The sequence below is a fragment of the Thunnus albacares genome, chromosome 19, assembly GCF_914725855.1.
Source record: "Thunnus albacares chromosome 19, fThuAlb1.1, whole genome shotgun sequence".
NCBI lineage: Eukaryota > Metazoa > Chordata > Actinopteri > Scombriformes > Scombridae > Thunnus > Thunnus albacares.
In genome coordinates this window covers 27362935-27381553 of record NC_058124.1, presented here as the reverse complement: position 1 = coordinate 27381553, position 18619 = coordinate 27362935, and the positions used below count along the sequence as shown (strand labels likewise).

General features: G+C 39.0%; 1 protein-coding gene across 9 annotated transcripts in view; it reads left to right on the top strand.

Annotated features, from left to right (window-relative positions):
* Positions 1 to 18619, top strand: part of LOC122970550 (collagen alpha-1(XIV) chain) — a 220665-nt gene that overhangs the window by 12290 nt on the left and 189756 nt on the right. For 8 of the 9 annotated variants that reach the window (XM_044336720.1, XM_044336719.1, XM_044336725.1 and 5 more), the window contains exons 3-5: positions 76 to 192; positions 9895 to 10038; positions 12998 to 13081. The exons of the other annotated variant lie outside the window; for it this stretch is intronic. In XM_044336720.1, the coding sequence (XP_044192655.1) occupies positions 76 to 192; positions 9895 to 10038; positions 12998 to 13081 (345 nt within the window). The remainder of the gene's footprint in view (positions 1 to 75; positions 193 to 9894; positions 10039 to 12997; positions 13082 to 18619) is intronic. 9 annotated transcript variants of the gene reach the window in all.

Below are 18619 nucleotides of genomic sequence, written 5' to 3'. Positions count from 1 at the left end.
TTCATATATTTACAGTATATTTCAAACCGACAATTATTGTGTAAAGCTGTTTTATTTTGTTGTGTTTCTGTCCAGTTTCATCGCCACGGAGGTTTCGTGCCAAAGTCCTGAGTCCCAGCAAGCTGCACATCTCATGGAAAGAACCAAAAGGAGAGTTTGAAAGCTACAAAGTGATTTACACCACACAACCAGGTAAGATCCAGTTATAAAAACCGCCAAAATACTGTATTTCATAAAGAAAATTATCATATTTTGTTGTTTGTTACTGATACTTTTATCTTGAAGACGGACGGAGGTTATGTTTGTTTTTAGATAGAGTTCTTAAAAAATGACCAAATTTGGTTGTATCCTGGTGGACAGATAGAAGAGCAAGCGACAAGAAAAAGACATTGATGTGACTAGTGCTGCAACTATTAGTCGATTATTCAGTTAGTTGATCGACAGAAAATTAATCTGCAACTATTTTTGATTGTCGAATAATGCTGTTTTAGTCATTTTTAAGGAAAAATGGCAAATATTTGCTGGTTGCAGCTTCTCAAATGTGAGGATTTGAGTTTGTTATACATAGAAAACAAAACAAGACATTTGAAGGCGTCAACTTGGGCTTTAAGAAAGTATAACAGGCATTTTTCACTATTTTCACTAAAATATCAAACGTCGAAAACAATCAGCAGATTAATCGATAATGAAAATAATCTCAGCCCTAAATGTGCTGTTACATACACACTAGGGATGTGCATGAATACAAATACATTATTTGGCAAAGCACAAATAGTGGGTTTTATACGAATATTTGTTTCATACTAATATTAAAAAGAATATTTGTTGGGGGTGTTCCCCAGAGATAAAGCTGAGCTGCTGACACAAGCAAAGTGCTCCCAATGGACTCTCCATGACCTGTTGCTCTCCTTCTCCTTTCCACAATGTTAGGTTGTAAAAAATAGGCAATAAATGAAAAGTGCAAAGCAATAATTGCCTTTGAAGTGCTTCCCAACACATTACATGGTGTGCTGTCTCTGTGTTATGGGTGTATAAAATTTTCTAAAATTAAAAGTGTCATCCACTTTTATTCGAATACAAATACAGATACAAATAATTTTTGCTGCCTCAACAAATACAGATACAAATACAAATACTGGGATCTCTGCGCATCCCTAATACACACACACACACACCTTTACCAGGAGCTACTTCAAACATGTTTTCAAATGTAAAGTAGGTGTTTGTGTCATGAGAGTCTTCACCAACGATTCATTCATAACAAACAGGCTACAGAAGGTTAAAAGACCAGAAAATGAACCTGAAACAACAAACTGTTTCATTCGAGGCTTCGGCTTCGCCAGTCAGAGAATCGTTCAGTGTTTGTGGAGCTTTGCTCTCGACAGAAAAACCTTCTAGTTTGAACTTGATTCATCCAGGGTAGAAATCTGACAAGGAATTCACACTCCTCCTCCTCCTGTACAGTCCTGCCTGGTGTTCACACACTTACCCACATTCACACCTGGAAAAGCTGAGCGGTTCAACCCCTGTGATGGATTGGTTGACTATTGCCTTGCTTAAGGGCTCTTCAGCAGTGTGTTTTGGAGGTCATAAAAAGAAGAACCTCCATCGCTGCTTGTAGTTAAAACCAATTTTGTACCCAGACGACACCAACATGGGATTTGTTGTAAAAATGACTGAGTAGAATGCAGGTTAATTCAGTTACTGTCCAAAACCACTTTATGGTGTTTCTCTTTAGCCGAAGGGACAAAAATTCTAGTTATGCACCGAGGAGCACAGTAGTTGGACGTCTTCCCCCGAGGGAGAAGAAATTTTCACCTGCATGTTGGTTCATAACTGCAGAGAAAGAGACACATAACCACACACACGGGATCTGATATAACTGATATGGGGGGCGGGGGGCTGCTCTGGTGCCCGCTGTGTGGTCGATTTTGGGTTTATTGAGGAGAGATTTATCTAAGTTTGTTTTCTATAATGCCTGAAAATGATGTAGTGCGCTGATTTGTTGGTCTGGCAGGACTCAGCATGTGTCTCTGGAGCTCAGCTGGAGGTTTGGAGTGTTGTTAATTGGCACGGACCAAAGATTGAATCCAGTTCAGGTGTTGTTTCAAGTGAGATGTTGAGTATTCCAGTGATGAGGTGTGACCCACGCAACATAACATAAATGCGGAAAGAGACTAAATATAACAGTGTAACCCAATAAAACCCCAAAATGACCATAATTTTCTCTCTAAAACAGCAAATATTGTATCGTATAACCTTCACGAAGGGAGGATTTATTTGCAGGGTTGCCCTGCGTTAGTTTTATCCAGGTGTTCCAAATAAACTGGTAACTGAGTGTAAGCTGACACCAGGCGTCCGCCATCACTGTCAGTCTCAGGTTCAGGTACATAAATACTGGTTTTAACACAGACATTATCTTGGTTTTATTGCACTTATACTCACATTAATTCTATATCATAGATTGACTGTAATCATAGTTATAAGGTTGAGTAAATATGTGCACTGTTTTTAAGCTGCCCTGTGATTATGATCATGATGGAGTTTTTTTTTATTGCAGTGAGAGAAAACAGGTGCACTACAGATGTTTTTAATGTTGGATGTGATGCAAAGCTGTAAGGTTTAATGTTGTGATTATAGTGTGATGAGTTTATAAAGTGCATCATGTGATATCAGGGTGACATGTGTCGCCAATTTTTTTTTTTTTTCCCAGGATGGCGAAGTCATGACCCGCCCTAGTCTTCCTCTGACAACGAATACAAGCCAATCAGAGTCATGACTTCGCCATCCTAGGAAAAAAAAAAGTCACGTATTGCTGGATTCTCTGTGGGGCAGGCCATCATGTTGGGAGTAAACATGACTTTCCCTCATTTTTAAATTTAAATTAAGGTTTTCTCTTGAGATACATGATCTCGAGAGCAGACCTGGTCAAAATACAACAAAACAGGATCTGAGAAATATGAGCGAGATAAAACTTGTCTATTTAAAACAGTTAAATTCCTCATGAAACATGTTTTAAACATGATGCTTGAATGTTTCCAGATGAAGTTTATCTTAAATTTTTTCCCGGCCGAAGGTGCATGATATGAAAATGGATACTGAAGATGATCCATCTAGATGTCTGATCTGGTCTGATAGCTGTTAGGTCAACCCAACTAACATGTATAAATATAGTGATGTGGTCCAGCATTCAATATAAAATGATGACTGAGCTGTGACTCTGACGCATGCAGGGCGTCAACATGACCTTCTCACTCTTGTTACCGTGTAATTTGGGCCACCACTTCAAATTGTTTTTGGTTTTAAGGAAGAGAAGATGACGTTCAGTTCTTATTCTTCCAGCATGGCATCTTGGTCACTGACTTGAACTAGAAACTAGAAATCTTTCTATATATTATTGAACTGCTCAGTAAAGAACTGTTTCTATGTTTTTAGGCCTCAACAAGTAGCAGATATAGAAGGATGTGATGCTGTAAAGGTTTTTTATTGTTGGTGCAGGTTGTTAAACATGTTCAGTGGGCTGTGACATAAATAATAGTTGTATCTAATGTTTTTTCTGTTGTATTTTTATTTATAGAAAACCACTGGATTTCAAAGCTTGTACGGTCTAATTTAACACTCTGCTCAGTTTCACTCCACTGTACTGACAACTAAATGATTTAGGTTGGATTTAGGTGTTACTCATTTGAATATAGAAATTAAAAACAGAAGGAGATACCTCACAAATAATGTAGACTATGTGTGTGTGTGTGTGTTACGCTGAGCATGTAAGTTGGACAAATGGTGACCAAATTGTTGCAGACTAGACTTGTATGTTCAGGTGTTTATTGCAGTGCAGAGAAAATTAGAACACATTAGTTTGTTCTTCAGTGTTTTATTGTTGTGATGAAATGTTTCAAACATTAAGATTGTAATCAGCGTGAACTGCTACCTACTCAGTCAGTTCGCCTTACAGGAACACATTTGAATCAAATAGGTTTTCAGACCATTGGGACATTTCATTTCCTGCTGGTTGTTCTCTTTTCTTTCTCTTTATTTTCTGTTTTACCAGTAAAGAAGACATCAGGGTGCAGAGGGACATTATTACAGTGGAAAAAGTGCAGCTGCATGTGTAAAAACTGTAAAAAACTGTCTTCTACTCCTGTTACTGTTATGATGGAAAGAATTCATAAAGCCTTAAGTTATAGCACAGTTAAACAAGTTTCCCAGTATAAGGTGTGAGGTCCAGCAGGGGTCCTTCAGGGGGTTTGTGGAGATATATAGTTTTTCACTCACCAGAAACTCAAAACAATAAGGAAGCAGCATAATAAACAATATATATAATACAAAGTCATTAATTTATTTCCCAGAAGATCTCATAGCTAAAACTTCTTCTATTTCACGTGTTAGTGGTGAAATTGGGGAATCATTGTCCTGTTTGAGTTGTTATTGTAAGCAAACAGTATGTTTTTGGTTACATACCGTCCTGATTAAAATGCATTGAGTGTATCCGCAGGCATAAAAATAATTAATTTCCTATCTCAGAAAACATTTCACAACCTTTTTTTTATTATGTTAATCTCCTTTTTTAACGGTGTATTGCTTCATATATGGCACATTACTGCCACCATCTGTCACTCTGCATCAACACCCTCTGCATAATAACTAGAATATATATATTAAATCACACTCACTGCATGCTGTACAGGCTCTACAGCGCCATCAGTGTTCAAAAACTATGTAAAGTCACCAAAGTATTAAAGCTTGAATTCTCTCTCTCCACTCAGAAATGTGTTTTTCTTCCTGTTACATCAGTTGGATATCTGAGCTTCACTGTATGTGCAGAGTTTGACACATGAAGGCTGTTTTCACATTAACTCGCTGTGAGAAAGTGGGAAGTTTCTCTGTGCTCACTGAAAATCTGTGTCCAACAGATCAACTTTTGAAATGACAAATATTTGCATATTCATAGATTCTGTATTTTTCAATGAGGGGAAGAAGGATTAGATGTCATTTTAAGGGTTTTTATGGAAGTAAATGAACTTTTTTTGTGGAAATAACACGTGATTTGTTCAGTCTAGAATGGAAACAATTCATTTTTGAGTCGTTATTGACTTAACATTTTAGGATAGATACAGGCTTTAAACATTTTACCCGCTTTATTTAATGTATTTACCACTACGCTGCTTGAAACTCTGAGATCCATCGTGGGCTGAGGTTTTGAAGGTGAAGTCAGTCGTCAGCCAGCGGCGGCGGAGTAAACCCGTAGCTTTCAGTGTGCGGCTCAGCCGTCTGTTTGATCACATTAATGGAGAAAATGTCAGATAAGATGCAGTAAGCACAGGGCCGGCCGTCCCCTGACACCGCGAGGGAGAGTTAGCTGGATGGATGGATGGAGAGAACGACAGAGGAATATATAAAAAGAAGGGAGATACTGGAGGGCAGGATGAAGGAAGGAGCTGGTGAGCGATGAGGGAGAGAGTAAATGGAAAGAAGGGATGTTGGATATAGATAAATAAAGGACAAAGGAGGGAGAGGGTGACAGATCTGGACAAAATCTTTTTATCTGCACCTTTTTTTTTCAAATAACAAAAACATGTGTCTCTCTTTTATTCAGTCTGTTATCACATAGTTGTAAATGCTTTTCATTTTAACAGTAACAAGCACCGTAACCTTACGTGTGCTAGAAAGCTTTACTGCCTTTTTTTTTGTGTAATCTTAAGAGATTTTCAAATACGCTTGACATTTTAACCAAAGCACGATGGCCTCATTTCTGAGACATGCCCACACAGCTCGCTTTGCAACATGTTGCCTTTGGGTAGTGCTTAGTTTTGAAAGAAAAGACAGACAGAGAGAGAGAGAGAGAGAGAGAGAGAAGGGGAAAAAAAAAAATCTCATTTAAAAAGGTAACTGGAAGTTTCAGAGAGGACTGCGTGCCTTCTGGGCCCAGTGAGGGAGATGAATGACGTTGTAGACCGCTGGTATCAGTTTGAGTGTGGTAAACATGGAAAAAGCGGTGACCGAGAGGTGGTTAATTTTCCTGAACAGCAGGGAACTCTTGTAAAGCTCTGCTGGATGGTTTCATTGAGCTTTTCTTTTCTCCTGGTTGAAGTAAAGACACGACTCATAATTTTTGTCTTAGTTTGAAGCAGATACATGCAGTGAATTATGATAACCTCAGTCAGGATCAGTGTTTTTATTCCTCTTTAGGTATGAAAAAAATATTTGAACTTCATTTTTTTTTTTAAACACACATTTTTCAAGGAGTTTGTCCAACTTAGTGGACAGTAGGGATGTGCAGAGAGCCCAGTATTTGTATTTGTATCTGTATTTGTTGAGGCAGCAAAATTATTTGTATCTGTATTCGAATAAAAGTGGAAAGAGGATTAAAAATCCTGTTTTTGTTTTTATGACACTTTTAATTTTAGAAAATTTTATACACCCATAACACAGAGACAGCACACCATGTAACGTGTAGGGAGGAACTTCAAAGGCAATTATTGCTTTGCACTTTTCATTTATTGCCTATTTTCCTAACTTTGTGGAAAGGAGAAGGGGAACAACAGGTTATGGAGAGTCTCTTGGGAGCACTTTGTGTGTCAGTAGCTCAGCTTTATCTCTGGGGAACACCCCCAACTCCGGGAGTGATGTCCAAATAAAGAAATGTGCGTCATGTAGCAGGTGGATGTGACTCCCCTCATTGAGACCTGCTGATAGACGTCACAGCTGAGCAGAGGAGAGACACTGAGATAGTGATGTAACCGACCTGCGCGCTGGTATTTGACATGGGTTTCTTTTCTTCCTGAAAAAAAAAAAAAAATTAAATATTTGTATGAAACAAATATTCATAAAAAACCCACTATTTGCGCTTTGCCGAATAACGTAATTGTATTCGGGCACACCCCTAGTGGACAGATGATTAATTGTCATTTTCTCCCAACATAAAATCAATACAATTTTAACAATTGCATTACTCCTTAGTTGTTACTTGATGTTTCAAAAATTTATTTACCTGCAAGGGCAACCATACCATTAAAGGTATAATATGTAATTATTCCACATTAAAATGTCTAAAAACAACTAGACCTATGTTATATATGTTGTTGAGTTGTGTACTTACATTATCCCAAATGTTTCCAACAATGTTCAAACCCAGAGAAATCTGTAATTTAGTTGGTTGTTTAACAATGAAGACAACAACTCCCATGATCCCTTGCTACTTCACACCGTCATCACACTCCGTCCTTTGTTATTGTTTTGATTGAGACCCCCAGCGGCTGAAATTACACATTGTGCGTTTAAAACCCATGCATATATATAAGAAAACAGTTTTTGAACAGCTGTCCACTGTAGTGACCACTATGCATGAAAGGGTTAAATAATCACAATGGGAAATATTTAACAGGATTGTATTAACATTTTCATAAAAATATACATATCTTAATTGTATCCTTTTGTCTTAACATTCATTCCTGTTTGTAAAGCATCTTTGCATGTTTTGTTGTTTTGCTGTCACTTGTTTTGTTGGACCAAATGGTGAAGATTAGATTTTTTGGAAGCAAAACATTTTCCATAAAGAACTTGGCTTTGAAAACTGACAGTTTATAAGGAGATTTATTGATACTAGCAGCAGCAGCAAAAGTAAAGGAACTTAGCAGATGGAAAAATGACAAATTAAATTTACTTTAACAAAAAATTTAAAAAAAAGAAAAGAAGTGAATAAACACTTTTCTTTCATCACAAATCTCTAAACTAATTTGCATGCGTGTCTTCTGATGATCTTGGACTTCTCAGTCAATATCTGCGGACATGACAGACGCTCTCTCGAAGCCAGGAAATAGAAACCTACGCTTCTCAGTCAATCTGTAAACTGCTGCCTTCTGCCAAATCCTCAGTCTGCTTCTAACACAGCCAGGCATATTATTTGGCAGGATTAGTATGTGGAATTCATATCTTATATTTGATTTAATTATATGATTTTTATTTATTCTCCTTATTACATTCTTATTCTTGATTGATACCTCTGACTGTTTGTTCTTATGATTCCCCTCTCTTCTTTGCTGCTTTGATGAGTCGTCTTCGCCTCGGGCTTTAATGAAGTTAATCTTTCCTCCGCTCTGTTTTTTGATGCCAGAGGGCTTTCTCTGTGTTCCTTTCTGAGCAATCGTGTCACTTTTAAATGCAGCTGAAGACGTTTTCACATATTTGAGAATAGTTTGAAGTCATTCGAAACTACAGTCTGCTCTGGTGGTTTGAGAGACTGTTCAATAACTGAAGTGTCATCGATGGCATTTTCCTCAACAGCGAGTGTCTTCATCAGCAGCCGAAGTGTCCTTGAGCGAGATATCGAGCCCCAACTTGTTCACACACTTTAAATAACTGAAGTATCAAAGAGGTAGTGAAGGACCCGCCAGTTTTAGCCTCTCAAAACTAATGTCACTAAGTCCATTAAGTCCATTAATTCAATGTATTTTTTCTGTAGTAGGCTACTCAGCAGTGTGGACAGCACACGTTGTTCTCAGATGAGCTGCTCAAACTGTACTGGTCATAAAGTTGAACCAGTTCATCTGAGAACTGACCAACAGCGAGAAAGTCATGGGTTTGTTTTCCCCCATTAAAAGATCATTGGAACCAGAGATATTATCATTTTTGTATCTCACACATTCTTCTTGCTAGTTAAAACCATGGATGTATCAACCAGAACTGGATACTCCGTTCAAAGATGGCACCTCGCTCATTCCCATGAAAGCTGCTCAGTGGTGCTTGAAGCCAGAAAAGTGTCTGAATGATCCAGAAAATGTTTCTGTAAGACTTCATCTGACCGAGCTGACTGACTTCTTGTTGGCTCAACACTCACATGATTGAAATAAATTCAATCATACGGCTCTGGACAAATGTTACTGCATCAAATTCTGATAACAGAAAGAGCCGTTTTACAGGGTTTGTAACTCGCACCATTTTGCAGTGATGATTTATTGGCCAGTGTGCGTCACTTAACAGACCAGTAAATTGTAATTACATGGTTTGGCCATTATGTTCCTGGAGGCTTGGTCAAAACCTGCAGCAGCTCAACCGCCAACAGTTCAGTCGGAGATTTGGGTGTTACTGTGCTAATAGTGGCTAATGTAGCCTGGAGCTGCTAGCCTCTAGCAGAGATGAAGAGCTACAGAGGTCTGCTAACGTCACGTCTTTCAGAGCTGCTGAGTCTCACGCTTTGACCGCGAGACTCACACAATTGACACAGATCTCACACCATACGTGCCTTTTCTCATGCTAACTTTTCATCTTTGCTTTCTCTGATGTAAAATTTGTGATTTTTAAGTGAAGGAACAGTAATTTTTCTTTTCAAGTTCAGACAGGCTGAGGTTCAGAGCACAGGGTGCAAAATTAGTGTTTTTGTCCACACGGCCGAATGTCTAGTGAATGTTCAAATGTTACCAACCACACAATAGTTTACCATTGTTGTTTTGGCTGGTGAGTGAAGCAAATCTACCTGCTACTTCCATATTTAACAGTATGCAGCTGATGCTAAATTTGTGCCCTAGCAGAGCACTTTTCACGGATCATCATCTGTTTGAACCAAAAGTGTGCAACAGCAAATCATTGCGATATGTGTGATAGCTGATAATTAATTCAGATGTTAATTCAATTAGTACCTGAGAGACGAAAGTGGATGATGGGAGCGATTTGGTGAGGAGCAGAGATCTGTCTTATCATATATTTTGATGAAAAATATGTGTAATAACCCCCCCAACACCTGTAAAGAGATTCTGACGTGTAAAATCAATAAATTAGTGATTAAATGAACCATAGAAATGACTCTCTTGTGCAGCCGGGATTCAAACCAGCAACTCTTGGTAAACGTTTTCTTCTCTCAAACCATCAGACTTTGTTATTTTCTTTCCCCTTCAACAGGTGGGAAGCAGACGGAGGTTCAGATATCAAAACAGGAAGCAAAGCTCATCATCGAGGACTTTGACCCCTCTAAAGAATACAGCTTTAAGGTCATTGCAGTCCAGGGAGGACAGCAAAGCAAACCTCTTCAAGCCAAACATGAAGGTAAGAGACTGAATCATTTTCATCAACCTCCAGTAGTAGAACTCCTCTGATGAGTCATTTTGAAGGCTGGTAGCAGTGTTGATAGTTATTTCAGAAATACTCTGGCTGCCTTCAGACTGTGAGTTTACAGATTTAGCACCAAATAACAAAAGCTGATAATTATCTGAACTTGAAATAAGAAATGAAGTGCGATGACCTTAAGCTCTTATGATGTTGGGTCGTAGCCACGTCTAAGTCCCACATGACAGAAAACAGCTGCTGAACTTGTCTCTGTTGAGATCGAGCTGCACTTCTGGCTCCAATCAGTGATGTCACAGCGGGTGTTTTCCATCAGCTGTGATTGGCAGAATACCTGCTGTGACATCACTGATTGGGGGTGTGGCCGCGAGAACAACAACATCACATAGCAGAGCAACGTGATTCAGGGGCTGAATTACTGTGTGTGCAGGTTGCATTCAGAGCAATTAAAATTGATGGTGTGCATCTTATCGAGTCAGTTTTTATGTTTATAGCCCAATAACAAACAAAACCTTTTAATGAGGAAAACATGGAAGAAACCTCAGGAAGAGGAACAGAGGAGAAGGACGGAGAATACAAATACATTATTTGGAAAAGCACAAATAGTGGGGTTTTAACCAAGCCGCAACCTCCGGGGCTGAAAAATGAAGCCAATGCAGAAGTGCCAAAAACTGCAGTTCCTTGAATGGCCTCTTGAGGCTCCAAAAGCGAGTCAATCCTCATAGACCCCCATGTTAAAATGCCCAACTTTACAGCAGAAATAAACATGTTTACAGCCTGGTGCAAACAACGGTTTTGGTCTCTGTAGCTAATTTCTCCTTTCATGACAACTGCACGGGGGGTGAATTTTTTTATAACTCACTCGTTTAAATTTTATTAAGCCGTAAAGTTCTGCATAGTAAAGGACATGGCTGCTTTGAGTGACAGGTCCGCCAGCCGCTAGGTGGCTTGTTTCAGCCATTCGGCCCGCCTCTTTGCCCATTTTTGATTGGCTGGGAGTTAGACAGCGTCACGTACTGCCAAGATGGCGGCTCACTTTGAGCTTCAAAACCGCTCTTCAGAAACCAACGGGTGACGTCACGGTAACTACATCCATATTTTTATACAGTCTATGGTTTTAACAAATATTTGTTTCATACAAATATTTTAAAAATTATTTGTGTTTAGGAAGAAAAAAAACACTATCTCAGTGTTTCTCCTCTGCTCCGCTGTGACGTCTATCAGCAGGTCTCAACGAGGGGAGTCACATCCACCTGCTACATGATGCACATTTCCTAATTTGTACATCACTCTCGGAGATAAAGCTGAACTACTGACACATACAAAGTGCTCCCAAGGGACTCTCCATAACCTGTTGTTCCTCTTCTCCTTTCCACAAAGTTAGGTTGTAAAAAATAGGCAATAAATGAAAAGTGCAAAGCAATAATCCCCTTTGCGATTCTTCCCCAAACATTTCACGGTGTGCTGTCTCTGTGTTATGGGTGTATAAATAGGTAGAGGTCTGTCTGCAATGAAGCGATGAGTAAAATTTAGTTCAGTAGTCAGTGCAGTCGTCTATGATCTGAGACTCCAGTTCAAGACCTGGTGTGGGGACCTCCTTCGTAAGGTAGTTTATTCATGAAGACTTATTGTAACACTTTAATTTTCTAAAATTAAAAGCCTTAAAAAAAAAAAAAAAAAACAGGATTTTTAAGCCTCTTTCCACTTTTATTCGAATACAAATACAAATAATTTTGCTGCCTCAACAAATACAGATACAAATACAAATACTGGGCCCTCTGCACATCCCTACTACATAGTTTACATCCATGTTCACTAGCCTCCAGTCTTCTTCTTTTCCTGCTTTTACTGGTAAACTTCTGCATTTCTTGGCCCATTACAGCCACCTGTTGATCTGTGGAATAGTGTGATAATAGTGGTTTAAAAACTGCACCGAGTACTTTTAGTGCTGACCTCCATTGTTCAGTGATACTTCTGCTGTTTATCCAACTACGGTTGTTGTTGTTTACGTTGTGTGGTCGGTGGAGGACGGAGACTAAAACCACTCGAGTAAAGCAGGAAAGAATTCAAAAAGCAAAATGCGGAATGAATTCAGAAATATTCCAACTGAGCTGTTTGTTTCCATCGCTGACATTCAGCTACTCACACATCGTGCATCAGGAAAACAGAAATACTACACATAGTGCTTTTAAATTGGATTTTTTAAATGCCATAAATCTACAGGCAGAAATGTATTCTTGTCGAGGTGGAGAAGACCTTTGACTCAGCATTTATTGACATCATGCAGCTCCTCAAGAAAACAGCAGGATATCACCGGATCCTCAATTACATGATCCGCTGTGCTGACAGACGCTTCATTGGTGCGACGCTGAAAAAGAAAAACACTGTTAAGCACCGTTTTATTACATCTAAACGCAGGTGATGACATTTAACAACTAGAAATCATTGCTGCCGTTTACTTTTGTCAAGTAGCAATTAAGCTAATTAAATAGCAGATCTTAAAAGCGTTGTGAGGTGTCATAACCGTCTTCACCTGATGTTTGATTATCAGTCGACAGATCAGTTTCTCATCCGACGAGGTAAAAGTGTAGTAAAACAAAAAAACATCAGTGTGGAGTCGCTGAGATCTTCAGACTCATCAGGACCTTTAATCTTTAATCAGACTGTGTCTAATCGATCAAACTAAAAAAAGGTTTTGATGTTGTTTTTCAGTCTCTGCCTCTTGGTTGTTTAAAAAATCTGTTATTATCTGTTTTGGAATATTCTATTCTTGGCATTTTAGAAATATCTTGCACTTTTTTTGTTTGATTCATTGATTGAAATGGATTGATCCACTGTGTTTTACCCTCTCCTCTCCCTCTTCCTCTCCCTCTTCCTCTTCCTCTCCCTCTCCCATCGTTCATTAACAGAGATTCTTACATTACTGTGTTATTTCTTCCAGCTCAGCGATCAGCCGTGGAGATGGTTCAGTCCCAGAGGAGACCAGACAGCGGAGTCACCGAGGAAAACAACGAGATCTCAGAAGGTAAGATCCCTCAGCAGGGAAACGGGAGGCGAAACCCGGCGAACAGAAACACAGAAAAAAAAAAGACTGATGAAGGATCCGTGTTGTCGTCTGGATTCAAGACCTCTCCTGTATAACACCGGCAGAGGAATATCTTTTTTTTTTTTTTTAACTTTTTTTTTAAAGGAGATTCTCTTTGAAATACCATTTACAGGAAGCTGACATTCTTCAAGAACAACTTCAAAAGGGAAAGTAAGAAAAGTGTCTTATAACCAGGAACAAATTGGAGAAAACATCACTGTCTCTGCTCTCCAGAATCTCTTTTTGTGAAGAAAAGAAGTTTTTTTTTTTTAAAAAGATTTCTCCAGCAGTGACACATCAAGTTTTCATTTTCAATCCTCTGACCTTTCTCAAACTGAGATTTTTAACCAAGAGAAAAAGAGCAAAAAAGCAGGTAAGTGGAATCTGAAGGAGGCCTCTGAGTTTTGTTTTAAACGGCTGCGTTCGCTGCCGGTCGGACAAATCATCGACTCACGCTGCAGATCAAAGACGGTTTCTCCTGGAAAACCATTTCATGATGTTTCCTGATTACTGTTCTCACACGTCTGAAGGAGGAAAGAAAGAAAGGCCTTGCGAATGTAATATCTCCCCCCCCTCCTCCGCACTTACGCCGCGATTATCATCGAGCCTCGTTCCTGAAGAGAAAATGTGCAAGGGGAGGAAAAAGGAAATGAAACGGTGTGAAAACGGACGGAGGGAATTCAAGCGACAGCCAGGAAATGAATCGAGAAGAAACACAAGTGCGGTAAACAAGGCGATTATAACGTTGAAAGTTGATTGTAAACACCCGAAACCAAGCAGGTAAGCTGCTGTGTGTCTTCTTCTTCTCATACTGCAAACATCAGACGGGGTGCAAAAAAGATTTATACCTCAGTAAAATCTCTCAGAATTGCACCTTTGTGAAGCTGTAATGTTCTTTTTTTTTGTGTCATAAAGGTTGATTGAAATTTTGGTCCTTTTTATGGGTGTCGTCGGTGCTGCTGTGTCGTCTCTGAAAACTGAAAAGAAGTCAATAAATCTAATATGCAGAATGTTTATCTGGTAGTGTTTTGTTGACCTAAACCTCCTGACATAGTGCCGAGTTCCTTTGCAGTGTTTTGAAAATATGATGCGTCCCTTTGTGTGAGTGCTGTTGCCTTTTTGAAAACCTTGAAACGTAGGATTTGGTGTTAATGACGGTGCAGACGAGACCTTCAAATTACTGCTTCTGCTCTCAAAGTCATCACATAGAGGAGAAACTTTCAGATCTAAATCTACTCATCAGTTCATCTCGTTTAGTTTGTCTGCTGCAGCTTGTTTTCATATTTTCCTTTTTATGAAAATTTGCACGTTTTTTTTTGTGTCTCTGCTCAGAATAAGAACGAACGAAAGGAAAAAAAAAAAAAAAAGAAGAAGAAACTCCACATTTGCAACAGTACTGGAGCTTTTCTCCTCTCTGCGAATCTCATTTCATATTATCACCTCATCACTTCCGAAGCAATTACAAGCCTGAATCCTTTAAATGAGGATTTTATTCTTCTCTGAGCGGCACCAGACACCTCGTCAGGTGAAGTTTGGTGATTGGTCTTTTTTTATTTTATTCCCCTCCCCACCCCCCCCACCCCCCCCCCCTCCCACCACCACCACCAGACAGACAGCAGAAACTTTACAAAGCCTGTCAGCAGGGATTCTCTTTTTTCTCTGCTTCTACCTGAAATAGTCTATTTTATTTTAACTCTGATGTCCTGAGGTCATTTTAATTCTGTCCGGGAATTAATGTTTTGTAATCACTGTTTTCCTGCGTTCGCTGCTCTCGTGGGGAAGGTGAGACGCTGCAGCAGCAAACATTAAGAGGAATATAAAGATGTTTTAATTGTCAACGAAGTGCAAGAAAGAGTCTGGAGAGCTTCAGAATCAGGTTCATTCAGTTTGTACGATTAGTTTTTAGTTTTGTTGTGGTTCTGTAAACTATTTTATAGATAAATTAATCTTATTTAATAGTTGGCTTTAATTATTTTGTGTGAATAAATGATGAGAGGACGTATTTATGATGTAGTCCAGTTCAACCAGCATGATCGGATGGATGTCAGTGGTTCTTTAATGGAGAGACTTTAAATTTAACCAGAAAATTGTATTAAATGTCTCCATTAAATAGCCTCTATTATACATTATGTGCTGAAATAGAGGAACATCTGGATTCTTACTATGTTGGACTTTTGAAGCTTGAAACGGAGGACCGAAGCGTCTGTAAACAAGATGTTCGAGCGACGCTTTTTTCAAATGTGACAGATCTGATTTCAACCGTTTCTCTGTGAGAGAAAACTCACGACTCGACAGATGTTTTTTAAAAAAACGGGCGCTAGACTTCCCCAGCTGTGTTTGAACTCACAGAACAAGTGAGACTGACGGCAGGAGGGAGGCGAGCGAGCAGCGAGTCCAAAAAAAGGGATCCGATCCAGAGAGATAATTACAGATAGGACGTCCATAAAAGTTCTTTTTCTGACTCGTTTCTGCTGCTTGGGTGTTGTATGATTGCTACTCTGCTGCAGTCGCTTTTATTCTTCTTCTTCTTCTTCTTCTTCTTCTTCTTCTTCTTCTTCTTCTCTCTGCGTCCGTCTCTTATTGTTAGTCTGAAAGTCTAATAACTTTTAGTTTCTGTGTAAACAAATGTTTACAGAAGCCAAAGCAGGATATGAAATGTACATTTTTTACAAATTGAACTCTTAACGTGTGAAATTTGGAGAACTAGCTTTTTTTTTTTTTAATCTTAGAAGGTTCATTGACAACATTAATACAAGAGATTAACGTTTACATAGAAACATCTGCATTACTACAGTTTCTTTTATGGTTGCAATTGAAAATATAGACTTGGTTTAAACTTAATGTTGGCAAATATTAACTATAAAGATGCACTGATTGTTTATTTCTTGACTGATTCCAATTTTTTTTAAACGTCTGACCTCCTTCTTTAAAAGAATTTAATATTTTCTTTTTAAGAATTATAATTCACAACACACACAAACATTTTTGTAACTTTAAAAAAATTAAAATTCAATGGTTTGTCCATATAAAACAAAAATAAACAAAATTAAAGAGAGCATCAGGTTACAGGAGCTTCTCTCAGTCGCTTTGTGTCTTTTTCATTGACGCTGAAGAACTTCCGTACCGATGATGTGTGTGTGTGTGTGTGTGTGTGTGTGTGTGTGTGTGTGTGTGTGTGTGTGTGTGTATGTGTGTGTGTCATTACTCATGTAAACACACCTCATACACATCACAACTGTCAGTTACTTGTTTTTTTTTGTTTCCATGCAAACGCTCATAATCAGCCATATTGGAAGTAACAATAGTATTTAGTTAGAAAACAAGCACCAGTTAATAATAACATAAAATACGCTCAGGTAGAAATTAATTAATATTATATAATGCTTATTATGCTGAGTGGAAACTGCTTGTTTGCTTCCTTGCAGAGACTTAGATTGATACAACTGTCGTATCTGTCTAAGCGACAGACAGGAGATGGATTTATTTGTTTAGCATAATCCCTGGAGTCTCCGCTGGTTGCCTGGCAACTTCGCAGCGACAGCGAGGAAAGGAAATCATGGTGCGACTCGTAACCCCTCGGATTAAACAAATGAGATGCAGCGTGTTGATTAATGAGGTTAATTAGAGTTAGAATTAGAGGTGCTGGTGGGCAGATTATCTTTGGACAGAGACACGCTAGCAGTTTCCCCCTGCTTCCAGTCTTTATGCTAAGCTAGGCTAACCGTCTCCTGGCTGTAGCTTCAGATACTGTATATGAGTGGCATCAATCTTCATGGCTTAAAACATCTCAAAAACATCACTTACACAAAAATATCCACAGAAGTTCCAAAATAGAGAACCTTTAATGTGTTTATTCAGAAGCCAGAGTTAAATCTGGCGTTAAATCTCTCTCTCTCTCTCTCATCCAGCCTCTCTGTCTTTTCTCAAGCTGTCTCCTCCAGTTTACCAGAGTTATAAATATAAACAGGTCCAGCAGCAGAAGCTGTCACTGGAGGAGGCAGACCATTAGTGGAAGAGGGAGAGAGCGCGGTCTGACGGGGGACCGACATAGTAACAGTCGGCGATGTTTGTCAGAGATCCTGCGGTGCGTCGTGCTGCGCGGCCTCTGCCTCGACTCTGGCAGGAAGAGCAGCCATTTGGCCAAAGTGTCAGAAAATGTTCAAAATGTTTTCAAGGGGGGGGAGCAAAGGAGGAGGAAGAGAGAGAGAGAGAAAAAGGAGGAAAATAGAGAGTTTAAATCTGGTTTCTGTCACTGATTTCAAAAGCAAACAAGCACTAAAACAAGTTCAAGCAAGATTTTTATGATACAAAAGCTGCTGCATCAACAAACTGATGCTTTCATTATCAATCTATAATCAAATTAGACCATAAAATATCAAATAATAAAAAATACTGGTTTGGAAATCAATTTACAATCATATGAAATGGATAAAAAAACAGAAAATTCTCACGTTTGAGAAGCAAAAGTTGTAACAAATTTCCATCAGTTGATTTTAAAGTGCTAGTTGTGTGTGTGTGTGTGTGTGTGTGTGTGTGTGTGTGTGTGTGTGTGTGTGTGCATGTGTGTGTGTGTGTGTGTGAGCTACTCTGCGCTGGTGGGTCGAACATTAATTAGAAGGATCCTGCAATTCATGAGCCATCATGTTTTCTTCAAAGTCTATTAGCCGGACAGGCTAACGATAATGCTAACGCTCTGCGGCTTCTTCGCTGTATTATGAATGAAACACGACAGGATTCAAGGTTTCAGCCGGTGCAGCTGATGGGATCTGACACACACACACAGAACGACCACTTTACGGCTCATTAAAGGTGCGGACACACGTTATAAAATGTTGGGCTGATTCTTGTTAGGATTGAGGCGTCACGTCATTATTAGACCACAGAGGGAGGCGGTTTCTGAAGCTGGTCGACCATCTGACGAGCACACTGGAGCCTTTAGTCTGATCCAGTCTGAGCCGCACTGGTGATAAAATCATGTTAACCCATAAGAACCCATTTCTCCTTAAAGGAAAAATATATATATAAAACAGACCAAATGGACCACAAGGAACACATTTCTAATTTTTTTAACCTTCAGTGTCAAATATCTGTAACGTAACATATATGTCATAACTTGTTTTATATCAATTTGTTCATGAAATGTGGTCAGAACAGGTTAAATGTAATACAGGACGTCTTATTAAAGCATCAGAATTGTTAAATGGGTTGAAACCTTCCTTTAGTAACAAAAAACAAGCTTTTTTAAAATTAGCTAGTTCTGTCACATTCGCTGACCAGGCACGCTGCCATGTTGGAAGTAATGTCACACATTGTCACATGACTGCACCAGGATGTTCAGTAGATGTCACTGAGGGACTTCATGAGTTAAAATCAAGGATAATAAGCTGTATAAGGAACATTGAAAGGGTTGGTGACACCTGTGGGTTCTTATGGGTTAACCAAGAGCTACAACCGTCCAAACACGACCATAACAAAAGT